This window comes from Lepidochelys kempii, chromosome 7, assembly GCF_965140285.1.
Source record: "Lepidochelys kempii isolate rLepKem1 chromosome 7, rLepKem1.hap1, whole genome shotgun sequence".
Classification (NCBI taxonomy): Eukaryota; Metazoa; Chordata; order Testudines; family Cheloniidae; genus Lepidochelys; species Lepidochelys kempii.
This window is the reverse complement of record NC_136386.1, coordinates 85,525,804-85,540,753: the sequence shown is the minus strand read 5'-3', so window position 1 is coordinate 85,540,753 and position 14,950 is coordinate 85,525,804. Positions and strand designations below refer to the sequence as shown.

Genomic DNA, 14,950 nt, shown 5'->3' with positions numbered 1-14,950 from the left:
GAATTTGCTTTACAGCAAGCTGAAATTTACAGTATCTTAAGCATTCATTTTTCATAGATGGATACACAATTTCTGTAATGTTAAAGAATTAAAAAGGGAACAAAAACTTAATCTCAACAGCTGTTGTAAATCAAAAATGGATAAGGTTGAGCTATAGTCTGTCATTAATTCACAAACAAAAAAATCTAATTTCTGGGTGAAATTACTAATTTCATTACATGCACTATGCTTTGTTGTTTTGGAAGGGGAAAACTGAAGCGATTGCTTGAGATGCACAACTTTTTGATGCTTTGATGCACATGAGCCCGAAGTGGGTATTGAAACATAAGCATTAATTGCATGGATAAACTTGCTGAATGTATGTTTACATCCCCCAGGATGAAATACATACTGTCATTTTAAATGACTTGCCAAAGTACTTTTTTTCCAAAAGCAGCACATTAAATGTTGTTCGTTAAGTAGTTTTTGAAATGCAAAATGAAATGGTGCTACAGGGGTTTATTTAGATTAGCTTTTTAAATGCAACAGAGGTGAATAGTGAAATTCACAGAACTCTCTGACCTTGCGGAGAAGACAGAAGTAAATCTGTCAAAAGATACAGCTTTATATATTCATTTATCTGAATATTAGATGACGTGTATACTTTGATAGTTTAACTGTAAATCATGCCTGGCAACAGCCAGAGCACTAGATTCTCTTATTGCTCCTCCACTGGCATTCTAACAGGGTGGCAGTGCAGATGCTTATACTGGGCAGTCAGCCAGAAGATTCCAGTCCTGTGACTTCACCACCACGTCCCTTTTTATTTAACACTCTGGACTTCTCTCCTGAGTGAGCCCTGAAGGATATGATTTTTTGCTCCCAACTTAAAAAAACAAAAACCTCCAGAGGGTATAGAAAGTGAGGTGGGGGAAAGGTACCAAGTTGGGTTTTACAGGAAACCTAAATTTAGATTTGGTTTAGCTGACATGAATTTGTCTGCAACTGCAAGCTGTCCCATTATTTGGCAGTCTTTGCTCGAGAAAGGGCCAGACCTCTCCAGGGCCTAGCTGTGTGGCAAGTCAACATCAAGATGCACTGGCAGAATGAGAGGAAGCTTGCATAATATTTCTCAATGCTTTACTTGGTTACAGCCTCTGTATATGTCACTTGAGAACTAAAAATCAAAAATTCCTTTAAGGGGGAAAAAGGAAAAAAATCAATATCCCTGCCCCCTTCCACTTTCATTAGCTGAGATCAGAGTAAGAAAAATCAAACATTTTTCTTGACCTTGTATTTGTCAGGCTTTTGACAGAGTTTATAAAGGTGGGGAAACAATTTCCATATTTTTCTGTGTTTGCCTTAGGGGAAAAGAGTACCAAAATGACTGCTCAAAACTCCTGGCTAAATGATGGAATTGCTTTTCTGGTATTTATTGCAACACACACAACACTCTGGAAAGCAAGAACATACATCAGTGTTGTTAGTTGCCTTAAGATAACTTTTTTTTTTTCTTCCATTAGATTAAATTGTCATTCTTGGATCTGCTTGTTGCTAGAAAGCCTAAATTTTATGGAATAGACTGAGCTTCCTTCTTTAAATGTAGATCAACCTTTCAGCTGCATGGTCAATGTTTAGCAAAGTTTGTAAGATCAATTGACGGTATGAATCTGTTTGATAAAAATTTTACTGAGTTTGTTACATAGAATATCAGGGTTGGAAGGGAACAGGAGGTCATCTAGTCTAACCCCCTGCTCAAAGCAGGACCAATCCCCAATTTTTGCCCCAGATCCCTAAATGGGCCCCCTCAGGGATTGAGCTCACAACTCTGGGTTTAGAAGGCCAATGCTCAAACCACTGAACTATCCCTCCAGCCCATGTTCACGGAATATACACAGACTTGTTTGTAATGAAATAAATTATGTATTTGATTTGTAAATGTATCTGTTTATGTATGCTTGTTTGTGTGCTTGTGTCTAATGTGATTCATTGCTTGATAAAAATTATTATAAATATTTTTACAGTGCGTTGCTCACTTGCGAATTCCCACCTATGAATGTTCTTTAGGCAATGTTGTATGATCTTAACTGGTTGCTCAGTTTTTTTTAATGTATTTTACATAGGGTTGACTTTTTTTTAATTTGTTTGAAAATTCTTGGTTAATCATTTTAACTTGAGCACATGAAATTTGAAGGTTGTACTGAAGTTGTACCAGTAACTAATCGTGCCAATTATAAAGACGACTCATTGCCTAAAGAGTTTTAATTTTGCTTTTGTCAGTTTTCTCTGTTTTAATTCCTCATGTTAACCTTTCAGCTGTAATATAACTCATGCTATGTTGTAATGAAACAGCAGAAAAAATAGACTGCACAAAAGGTGTTGATGGCATTGACTAGAAGTCAGAGCTTTATAGACAAGAGGAAATATATTTTAATAAAGAGAGAATTGGGTATCGATTTTGTGCCTTTAATGTCAATAGGCTTTATAGCATTTCAAAAAGTTTTAAACAATCCATGTGATGGTTTCTCATAGCTTGTGGTGTTCAGAATCCTTGAGGCAACTTTGAATCTAGAATTGTCATTAGTTTTAGATACTGATACATTTTTCTTTTCAGGTGGGTGAGCAAACAAATGCAAAAAAGGCCCAGTAAAATCCTCTGTTAAGTCACACTGTAAAATATATGGATATAGTTCCATTTATTTGTCTCTTAAACGTTCCTCTCAACTTCACCGGTAATTCTCAGTTAAACTTTCAACCTTTTATCTTCAATGTGCATACTTGGCTAAACCCTAACCATACAAGAAAGCCAGTCCTTGGAGATTTTCATTTCTGGCACATCTGATAGGCTGTATCTTTCACAACAGATAGTCAGTATAGTTCTCCTTCTACCCTCAGATACTATTAAACTCTGTCCTGCTGGTTTGGATGGGATCGCCATTTTAAAACCCAGTTTAGGACTATAACAGAATTTAAAAGAGAACTGGATAAATTCATGGAGGTTAAGTCCATTAATGGCTATTAGCCAGGATGGGTAAGGAACGGTGTCGCTAGCCTCTGTTTGTCAGAGGGTGGAGATGGATGGCAGAAGAGAGATCACTGGATCATTACCTGTTAGGTTCACTGCCTCTGGGGCACCTGGCATTGGCCACTGTCAGTAGACAGGATACTGGGCTGGATGGACCTTGGGTCTGACCCAGTATGGCCATTCTTATGTTCTTATGTTAACAAAGTGTGGTCTACCCTTTGTTCTAGCACCAGTTGACTGCATTTCATTAAAATGGGTATTGAATTCTTACCCTGTCGATGTCTGCAGAACAACAGAGCTCAACTATTGGTGGGCACCTATGTTTGGCATTAGTCTCTTGAAAAATCCACTTGCTCAAACCTAGAAGGAAGTTTTCCCTAGGCACGGGTAATCAACTTCTGCAGGTTATAATCTTTCATTTAAAATAACTCGAAACTTTTAGCACCTCTGTGGAGAATATCTTCCAAATGTTATGTGGAAGACAACAAAATATACATGATGAACAAAAATACAAATTAGAAATACCAGCAGTTTTTTTAATATGCTCACTCCTTCTCAAAAAACAGCAACAATGGAAGAGTCTGAACATCCCATCGTACAAAATTACATCTCTTTTTGGCAAATGGACTTTGTTCTTGCTTCTACTGAAATTGGTGTTAAAGCTCCCAATAACTTGAATGGGATCAGAATAGGCCTCATGGTGGTAGCATGCATTAGTTTCCCATGTTTATATCTAACCTCTGACAAATAATAGTAGATTAAGTAGGTTTTTAAAAATAGTTATGTTCTTTACTCAAAGCAAAACTCAAGTGAGAAAAGGATACAAAAATATTCTATCTATAAGATTTGTATTTCTGAGGAGATTTAACTTAAAACTAGATTTTATGGGGATGCTTTTAGCCCATTCACATAACTTTTAATTTATAAGGATCTTTCCCAGCCTTTAATATTAAATAAAAGCCAATTTTAAAAGCGTCAATTCATAATACTCATAACAATTAAAATCTATCTCCAAATATACCCCACACAGTATGTAGTGTTTGTTAATCCTTTCTCTGTAAATACTTCACATTTATCTGGATGTCGGTAGCTGGTTTATAATGAGCTCTGCTAAAGATAAATGCAAAGACAGAGTCAATGAATAACATGAGTGGGATATACCATTGTGGGATACAACCATGACAATAATCCAAGAAAATGCTTGCAAAAAAATTTACTGGCTTTTAACTCAAGCTTCCTTTGCGTTCAGAGAGAACTAGAGGCTGTTTATTTGTCTTCAACATAATCAGCGCTGTGTGGGTGGTTTTGGGTAGAGTTTGACATAAGTTTGTGTATGTGTGTGTGTATATAAAAATATTTCTTTAATGAAAAGAAAACACAGCCTGATGTACTGTGATAATGTATTGCTAATATCTGTGCAAAGTGGAGGCATTGATAAATGCTTCTGCTGATTTGTGGAGGTTTACCTCACTTCACATTCTTAACAACTCCAAGTCTTCAAAATATGAGCTACTGTTACAGGTTATATTTGATCAGTAGAGCTGAGCTTAATTGGAAATTGTATATTTGCTGATCAATATGATGACTTTTTTCCTCTTATGGTTTCCAAGTCAGATATTTGTCAAAGTTTCATTTAAATTATTAGGCGAACTAATCTCCAATCTGCTGTCAAGTAGAATGGTGACTTCTTTCTAACATAACTGAACAAGAGACAGCTGTAGGTGGTGGGTCTGAACCTTCAACTCAATATCAACTCTTGCTGGAATTTATACCTAGGCTTCTTAGCAGTGTACAGTTTCAGCAAATAGCTAGTTGCTGAAAATCGTTCTTGATTTTTGCAAGTCTAACAGATCAGTTAGTTTTGCTGTTTTGTGAACTTATCTTGTTGATTAACCAATTTTCTTTCCTTTATCTTGAATATGATGGGACCTTCGCTAGACAGAGGTAACAGATGGGGTCAGTTGTGTAGCTGGACTTTTGTGTGGCGGTGTTTGTTGTTTTTTGTTTCACAATACTGTTGCTAAATTAAGCTTGCATTGTTTCTGCTTCTGTGCTTGCATGATCAGATATGGATTAACCTCAACTGCACTTAAAGTTTTTATATTAATTTTCTTTCCCTCTGTATGTGCGTGTGTATTTTCTAAATGGTTCACCACTATGAAATTCAATATCCAGCCTCTAACACAATTCTATGGATCCTTTTCAGTCTTTAAAGCTTCATTGGATCAGACACCCAATGGCTTTCAGCTCAGAAGTGAGATCACTTGATAAAATACATGTAGTGTGCTTTTCTAATCAAAAAGTTTCCAGTTATCTTAAAAGTTGCATGCATTCATGGAGGAATTTTGACTCTAGTAGTTGTCTTTTACAAACAAATGCTTGGGTTATACTAACATTTTAGCAGGTAACTAAATTTTGGGGAAACTGTGATCACTTCAGATATTAAAACCAAACTGCTCTAAGCTATTGTTAAACTAGACAACTATAATAGAAATAAAACACTTTGGGGTAAAACTCATTATGGCTTCCATTTTATTTCTGCTGTAAAGAGCCTAGATTATACAGCACCATTATTTGCTAGAGGATTTAAACAACACTAAACAAAAAGACAGGTTTCAGAGTAACAGCCGTGTTAGTCTGTATTTGCAAAAAGAAAAGGAGTACTTGTGGCACCTTAGATACTAACCAATTTGTTTGTTTGTTTTGTTTTTTTCCACAGTATGCATCCGATGAAGTGAGCTGTAGCTCACGAAAGCTTATGCTCAAATAAACTGGTTAGTCTCTAAGGTGCCACAAGTACTCCTTTTCTTTTTACTAAACAAAAAGCACATCATATGTTGTTTCTATCTCTCTACTAGGCTAAAGATGCTACGTATATTGGCCAGTTCCATTTTGTGCTTTATTTGAAACAAAAACCACTACATCTGATAGATTTGAAGTCTGGAAAAGGTCCATTGAATGGTAATAGGAGGGATATGTTCATAAAAAAAGCTTGTTGTTGGCAATGATATAAATGATCCTCTTTAAGTGTTTAATTGATTCTTTTATTTTCTTTCTTTGGGGGGTGTGGGTTGGATCTATAAAATAGAAGTTATCCCAAGAACGAGAGAAGTTTGCTGATGAAGACAGTATATTTTATACACTTGGAGAATGTGGACTCATCTCTTTTTCTGACTACATCTTCCTCACTACAGTTCTCTCCAGTAAGTACAGTCTATTTTTCTGTAATCTGTTATCACAGAATTCTTTTTTTTTTTTTTAAATGCTTACCACTGATGCAATTCTTCTGTTATGGCATGTACATTGGATAGTTTTTCCTAAAAGGGATTCTGTTGACTACTTGAATGAATAAATAAATTGGTTAGTCTCTAAGGTGCCACAAGTACTCCTTTTCTTTTTGCGAATACAGACTAACACGGCTGTTACTCTGAAACTTTTTCAGAGTTAGCCCAAGATTTTGCAGAATGTCCACTAGCAAATTGTGACTTCTTCATATTTATTCATTATTTTAAATTTTGGGGCATAACTTTATGAATATTGATTATTTTTGGCTTGCTGTTCAAAATTAAAAATTCTAGCAGAGTTCCTTATTTGTGATTGACCATATTAGTCTAGATCAACATAACTCTTGTATTTTCAGGTTTATGTGCAAATGGGTGCACAACACAACTTTGCAGTTCATTTTTTGTAATTATTAGAATGTGCAAGCTTAAAATTCACTTTCCTGGTGCATTTGTTCTAGTAAACGCAGTCATGTGAATGCTAGTGGATAGAGAACCCAGAAGGCGTGTAAACGCAGCTGAAATGAATTGTCCACAGATTTAAACAAATATTGCAGTAACCATTTTTTTATATTATTCACCCTGCTCCAAACTCAGTCTATGACATCTTGTAATCTGCTTAAAGAATGTCCTCTGGGTTCTAAATAACAAAAGCTAAAATAAAAGCCTGTCTGTTATTTCTGTTGGCAAGAAATATACAAATAATAGCCACTGTTAATACAGGATAATATTTCTGTCCTCTTAGAGCTGTGGAGCAAAAAATAATGGACCTTCTTTCCAGAGCTGTACTGATCTGTTTTGGTGATGTTGGTGCATAAAAGGGGGAAGTAAAGAGAAATTCTGTGTTAATTTTCAGTTCTGTTAGAAAAACCCAAGGAAGAAAATTATTATTTGCCTAATGAAATGAGACAGAATTTATTTTCAGACTTCCAAGAGAGGTGATTTATAAACACTACAGAATAAAACTGTGCCTCTTTAATTCTTGTATTTGCCTAATATGTGATGAGCTGAGAACAAAAAATAGTTGTTTAGTTCAAACTTTATTCTAAACACACTTTTAAAAACTGTTTTGTTCCAATCAGTCAATGAACATTGTCATGGAGGTGGGGGGAAGACTATACAAATGTGTGTAATGCGTAGAGCCTTTGGAACAGTACAGCATAACTTCTACATTACATTCTGAAACATTGCTCTTACAAAGTGAAAATGGTGGCTATTAAATTAGTAAATTAAATATTCTCTTTCCAGACTATAAATTCTACAGGTAATTCAAGATCTATTTTGTTGCCAAACTGACTTAAGAAACTGTTTGACCATAGTGCCCATAAAGATGACCATCAGTAAATAACATTAGCTTGAGCCAAGGACTGGTCTGTGCAGTTTTCATGTACTTGTCTTTGACTGAAGTTTAGTCCTGACTTTATCATTCTTGCCATTCCTGTTGTGGATGAACAGAAGACTAGGATGAGGTCACCAAAATTCTGTTGACTTCATACTTCAGCAAGGATTTCAACTCTAGTCTTCACAGGTGAAAAGCTGATACAATTAACACATTACATCTTGGAATACAGTCTGGTGTCATTCAAAAAAATTCTGGGAGGGGCAAATTTGTGTCCAACATATAGAATGTTATATGGGATTATATTGTATCCTGCAAAATCTGGGGGAGCAAAAAGTTGAAGACATAGTGGAGCAATTCTATGATCTATGGACTAGTTGAGGCACAGCGGCAGGGCAAACCAAGGTTGGGGGAGAGCTGCCCCCCTTGCTTCATAGCACATGATGCTCCCAAATAGAGTATGTACAAACAGGTGGAAGTTCCTTGGATCATGTATGCTCCATGCGTCCTTTCTAAACTATGTGATTTGTGGACGATCAGACATTTGGGAGGTCTCATGAGAGTTCCCTGTGACTGCTTCAATGAAAGTAGCTTAGGAGAAAAAGGCAGTGGCATAGCAAACTCTTCTAGTTTTAAGTTTTTCTCTTTGTGATAAATCCTGCAAATGAACATGCCCACCAATCTTTGGGATGGTAGAAGGAGGTACAATGACAACCAGTGGGTCTGATGTTGAATATTTTGAGGGAAGGGAAAGGATTTCCTCTCTCTCTCTTATTATTGGTCTTTTAGGTATATTCACAGGCTCTTTTATGAGTCACTTTGTAATGGGCAGCAGAGTTTGTAGAAAAGAAGAAAACGGAAGCTTTGCAAAAATGTGTTCTGGGAGGCTTATGGTAACACAAGGTATGGTTTTTGCCTACATTGAGGTAAGCTTAAAAAAAAAAAATATCCTGAGGAACCACAAGCTGCCAAGATTTTTAGCACTTAGTTTCTTTGAAAGAGATCGTAGAATTTTTTTTTTTTTAAACAAACCAGGAACCCTGTGGCAAGTTAGAAAACTTAGTGTTATGTCAGTTTCTGTATCCTTTATGTTTAGGCTCTCAAATTTGCAGCCATGAAAAATGTGTCATGGACTGTGAAATCTGGTCTTTTGTGTGCTTTTACCCTACACTATACAGATTTCACAGGGAAGACCAGCATTTCTCAAACTGGGGTCCTGACCCAAAAGGGAGTTGCGGGGGGTCACAGTGTTGTTTTAGGGGGGCTCACAGTATTGCCATCCTTACTTCAATGCTGCCTTCAGAGCTGGGTGACCAGAGAGTGGCAGCTATTCACAGGGTGCCGAGCTCTGAAGACAACGCCCCTCCAGCAGCAGTGCAGAAGTAAGGGTGGCAATACCATATCATGCCACCCTTACTTTGGTGCCGCTGCTGACGTTGGCTCTGCCTTCAGAGCTGGGCTCCCAGCCAGCAGCTGCTGCTCTCCAGCTGCCCTGCTCTGAAGGCAGCACAGTACAGAAGTAAGGGTAGCAGTAAAGCAACCCTCCCTATAATAATCTTGCAATCCCCCAACTCCTTGTTGGGTCAGGACCCCAACAATTACAACACCCTAAAGTTTCAGATTTAAATAGCTGAAATCATGAAATTTACAATTTTTAACATCCTATGACCATAAAATTGACCAAAATGGGCTGTGAATTTGGCATGGCCCTATTTGTGTCTTGATAATTTGCATTGTACCTCAGTAACCTAACTAGGTCTTGACATGCTCTCTAATCAAGCAAACAAAATAGAACAAAAATATGGAATATAATTTTAAATTCTTAGTCTCATAAAAGTCTCATTTATAGTAAGTCACAACATGATTTAGAGTTCAATTTGTCTTATGCTGGAAATTCTTTTGAAGTTACAATTAAGTAAAGTAGAAAGACTACTAAATACTAAAACTTTGCCATTGCTGCTTTCTGCAATGGATTTTTACTAATATAACCAGCGGAATAAAACCATGAAATCCAGTCTAAATAGTATCAGGGGAGCCCGTCACTGCTGTACTTAAAGCTGTTGTTGGGGTTAGATCATCTAGGTTCTATCACTTCGTTCAACTCATCCCTGACCATTAGTGAGAATCTTCAAAAACTAATTGAAGTGGAAGAAAATTAAGGTACTTTGTACTATTATCTGCCTCTTCAGACTGGCAGCTTGACCCCTCTGGCATCCAAACATCACCCTGTCCCCATCCTAACCACTCAAACTCTACTTGCTATGATATTTTTTTTATTTTGACCTAATGGGTATCTTTCACAATTCCTGAATTCCATTTATGAAGAGTATGGCTAATAGGCCACAGTAAGTGGATTCAAGTATTCTTTCTGTATTGCTGCAGTGCACGTCAGTTGGCTTCAGTAAAAGTGCAATTAATTTGCATGTTACCAGCGGAGATAGCTGTTTGCATATTGCATAGAAGATGAAGTCTGTCACCATATTTTATTTACAAGTCATTTCTTGCTCTAGCACTGTCTTTTCTCATAATTTGCTCTGTGCTTCTGTGAAAATATATTTTTCAAAGGTAATAAAGTAACATTTAAATGTATCAGAAATTCAGTCTCGTATTCAAAGGCAATAACAGCAAAATGGCTTTGAGGACACTGCACCATTTTTGTTGCTTCAGCTGCTCCCCGAAGCAGAGGAATTTGAATCTTATCAGCAAAACTTGAATTTCAGTGCAGAGGTACAAGGACAAGTAGAATTAGACGTGCTTTAACTTCACTCCTTTAAAATGTCAGGTAAAAGTGGGGAAGCTAAAAGTTCACTTCCACCACTGAGAGAAATTTTGCTTTTTGACAGCTGATATTTTGGAACAGTTTGTGTGGGGGGGAAGCAATATTGAAACCAACCAACCAACAGAAAACTAATTGTCATTTGAGAGCAAAATAAAATGTGGCAAGTTGACAGCACATGCTAATAAAAGCCATTAAACAGGTTTGGACACTTGAAAGAAAAAGATAGTGTTTCCCTAAGCAATTTTTTAATGAGTTTACTGCTCATGAAAGGAAGGATTAATAGCATTGGTTAGCAGCAGGTGCTGGACAAGCTTCCACCCTCCTTACCATTGCCAGTGTACTTCGTCTGACTTGCATCACCTTGTTCCAGTTCTAGATCTCTCCTTTCTAGAGCAAAGAATGCCAAGCTGTGTTGTGTTTCTCAGATGTGAGTAAATCGAGACTAATAAAGTGAGAGAACCTCATTTATCTTCTTTTATGATCATCACTAGAATTTCAATCACTTTGATAAAAGTCTTGCAATGGCCATGGTGCCTCTTGGACTCGCCTAGCCTAGTGTTCATTGCATTTTCTAGTTTAGAAAATACGTCATTAACTATTCAGTTCTGGAATTCGATTTTAAGTGCAATTTTAGCACTGTACACTTATTTAGAACTCAAATTCAGAAAGAGTTGTTCTGTGAGTAGACTTGATTACACCAGTCACTTATTCTGATCACTGATAGCAATGAGCGTGCTGGTGATAACAATGAGCGTGCTGATGAACGCTCTCTGACACTAAAACCTGAAATGTCCTTCCCTGCCATTAACTTAACAACAAATCTGTTGTTCTGGCACTGCTGCTTTGGGACCTTTAAAGCAACACCATTTGTAAAAATGCAATAAAAAATACTGAGCACCCTCTCATATTAACCATGAATAAGGATAAGATTATGTCACAGCGGTCACGAAAGTCACGGATTCCATGACTTCCAGAGACCTCCATGACATTTTCCACTTCCACCCCTGGGTGGTGGGGCTGGAGCTATCAGGCAGCAGGGGACCTGGAGTTGCAAGCCGCCGTAGGCGACAGGGGACCCTGCAGCTCTCAGCTACCGCAGGCAGCAGGGGGCCCCGTAGCTCTCAACTGCCGTGGATAGTAGGAAACCCCTGCGGCTCTCAGTTGCTGCGGGCGGCAGATATCCCCCACAGTTCTCAGCCACATCAGGTGGTGGGGGGACCCACAGCTCCCAGTCACCACAGGTGGCAGGGCTCCCTGCAGCTCCCAGCCACTGCGGGTAGCGGGAGGACCTGGAACGCCAAGCCAGGGCAGGGGGACTCCAGAGCTGTCAGCAGCAGCAGGTGCTCTAACCCCCCCCCCCCCCCCCCCCCGCTTCAGGCTCTCATCCCTCTCTCAGCCCCATTTTGTCAGTTGTTGTTGTTAAGTCAGGGCCAGGTCACTGGCTTTTATTAATTTTTGTTTATTGCCCATGACCTGTCCCTGACTTTTACTAAAAATAGCCGTGACAAAATCGTAACCATGAACATTCTTTTTTTTTTACAAGGCTCTTGGACAAAATAACCCACCTGTAGGTAAATAGTGTACACAATATATTTTTTTGTTGTTGCAGTGTTTGGAAGCTTGACTTTCAATTTACCTATCCTATAAGTTGTGTGTGTGTATATGTGTATATATATATATATATATATATATATATATATATATATATAAAAAATATAAAGGTGCGTCACATATCTGAACTATATTACCTTGCTTTGTAAGCTCCATGGGGCTGAGACTGTCCCTTCTTTTTGGACTGAACTGAATATGCTGGTATTCATATAATGAAGAATACACATTGTTGAGAGAGGTTGTGGGGCTTATGAGCCATACGTCCCCTGAAATAAGCACTCATGTTTGTAGCACAGTGGTCGCTGGAATGTGTCCATCTTCTGTTTCAGAAGGAGCACTTATTGCTGTTACTGACAGGAGGCACAGTGCTGATTCTCATATATGCCAAGGACAGGCAAGTTGCACATAAGGAAAGAGAATGAATGTGGGTCAGTGGCAGTAATAGTCCAGAACTGTGAAGTTGTTAGGAAGTCATCCTTTATCAGGTACCCCGGGGGATTCCAGGCTTTTAGAGTTGTAATTTACACGGCATTATTTCCAGGCTCTTGTTTGGGCAGTTGGACAGAGCATTTAAAGTAGAAGTTTTTGTTTCCCACAGTCCTAGAAGGTTATCCTGTAACTGATGTGATGTTGCTGAAAGATAAGGGTTGCATTTTAATCCTAGACATTATTAGGTTGTCCATTTTCAGGTTTGAGGAGGTAAGTTTGACATTAATTGTCATTAGAGCCAAAATACATAAGTAATTACCATTAAAATCACACTATTTCTCTGGTTCACGAACTTGCAAGCAAAATGGCAACGTGAATCGGCAAATTAATCTCTTTTGTTCGCTGAAACTTTTTTGAATTTTTCCTTGATAGATTAAATAGAAATAATTTAAAAACCCACCATCATCCTTCTCCATACTACCACTTGACACCAGTGTAGGGGAAAGCACATGGCATATGTCTCATGCTTAACATATAAGGTCTCTCACAGATTTGGTACATCTTCCTAATGAATAGATCACATTGGGGCAGGGAACAAACAGAATCTTTCATGCCCTGTGTGTGTAATCCATAAACTTGCGTGTAATAGGCTTCCTGTTTGACATTTGCCTCTTTGCACCTAGGAACCTTGTATTCACAAAATTGTTATATACAAATGAGGCATAAGTGTATACTAGCAAGGTAGAATAATATTAAATGGCTTTAGAAATTTCATTTTAAATTAAATCTTCTCTGAAATGCATTAAGATCTAACCTGTGCAAATACTATAAATTTTAAGTTATTTATCCCATTTCATAATGGTAGTAACACAATCTATACAAGAAATTATTAGACTTCTGAAGCATGTAGAGGTCCTACCCAAACTATACAATAATTACCCAGGAATACCCTGCCAGTCATACTGTGTTGATTAACACATAGTGATGGGATGCTAGGGAATGAGAGTGCTTATTTTTACTCTTCCACTACTAATTTCCATACTCATCTTTAAACTGTAAAACTGCCAAGTATTTACTGTGTCTAGGTGCATGTGTGCATGCACCTTGCAATAGTGACCCTGTCATACACAGCTGGGTCAGGATAACTTCACTCATGGCCAGTGTTTTGCCCTTAACATCCTAACAGGGTTCAATCAATTCTCTGCTAATTGGTGTTTAGCCACCAGGACAGGTAGTGGAGCCCAGAGGATCCCTTCTCCCAGAGTAACTATTCTGGAGATCTGCAGATTAGAAGAGGGGATGGGCATTGGGCCAAAGAGGATCTCTGTCACAGTTTCTCTTATACTCCAGAAAAGCTATTTGAGAAGGTATAGGAATCTCCCCTTCCCCCCCAACCTGGCAGCTTGGGACCACATTCCCTTTCCATCTTCTTCCTGCCTATCCAAGTTCCTTCCCCTCCACTCCAAAAACAGCAGCTGACTTTCTCTCTATTTTTTGTCAGCTTACAGGACAACTTGGATTTGTATGTCCTTTCTGAGGCCTTTTGGAAGTTTGTACAGCTCTGGGGGCTGTAATAACTTTCATAGGATGTTCAGCCAGATCATAGGAGAAATGGTCTGGGATGAGGAGCTATGGAACATGGGAGAATTCATGTGCACCAACGTTCCTTCCCATTGGGTGCTCTACAACTACAGTCTTTCCCCTCTAGGTCAGCTTGCTGGAGGGTTAGTATTCACAGCCTTCCACAGACATTGTGTCTCAGAAGTCTCTGGGTACCTTGGGCTTGATAGAAGTCTAAGTGTATATTATATGTTTTTCAAAGTACAGTGTTTCGTTGTTTTTTTTAAATACACCCATGCTGTGCATATTGGGGCTGTGATTTTATTTCAGGCTTCTTGTGAAATGTACAAATGATGTCAATTTGACTCTTCCAATTAAAGTATCTCTACCGATATACTAGATTTCAAGTGTATCCCATCATAAATATGTGCATGTGTGTTGAGACCGTCCATTTTCTTGATATTGGAAAGGATAATTTTTTAAAAATTCTAGAGAGACCTGCCATAAGAAATTACTGTTTTAGTCTTAGCAAACCCGACACTGAATTTCAGCTAAACTGTTCATGTTTTCTCTATGAAGTGATTTAAGTGTGTATACATTGGATAAGATCTTTATTTATTTTTTACCTGTGCTTTTTTCCTCTTTAGTTGGAGGGCAGGCAGCTACTTTTATAAAGCATGTCAATGTTAGTGCTTAGTTGGTTTGTTAAACATACCATATGAAGGGTGGCAAGTTCTGTCCTTTTTCTTAGATTAGTGGTTCTCAGCCAGGGGTATGTGTACCGCCGTGGGTACTGACAGGTCTTCCAGGGGGTACATCAACTAATCTAGATATTTGCATAGTTTTACAACAGGCTACCTAAAAAGCACTAACGAAGCCAATACAAACTAAAATTTCATAGACAAGTATTTGTTTATACTGCTCTGTATATTATACCCTGACATGTA

General features: G+C 38.0%; 1 protein-coding gene across 7 annotated transcripts in view; it reads left to right on the top strand.

Moving 5' to 3' along the window:
- MICU1 (mitochondrial calcium uptake 1) overlaps positions 1-14,950 on the top strand; it is a 217,284-nt gene that overhangs the window by 87,566 nt on the left and 114,768 nt on the right. For 3 of the 7 annotated variants that reach the window (XM_078853821.1, XM_078853822.1, XM_073353622.2), the window contains 2 exons: positions 4,943-4,960; positions 6,093-6,207. The exons of 1 other annotated variant lie outside the window; for it this stretch is intronic. In XM_078853821.1, coding sequence (XP_078709947.1) covers positions 4,943-4,960; positions 6,093-6,207 — 133 coding nt within the window. Of the gene's footprint in view, positions 1-4,942; positions 4,961-4,982; positions 5,966-6,092; positions 6,208-8,413; positions 8,528-14,950 lie in introns of those variants that run through there. 3 more of the 7 variants (XM_078853824.1, XM_073353626.2, XM_073353623.2) reach the window with 3 other exon arrangements.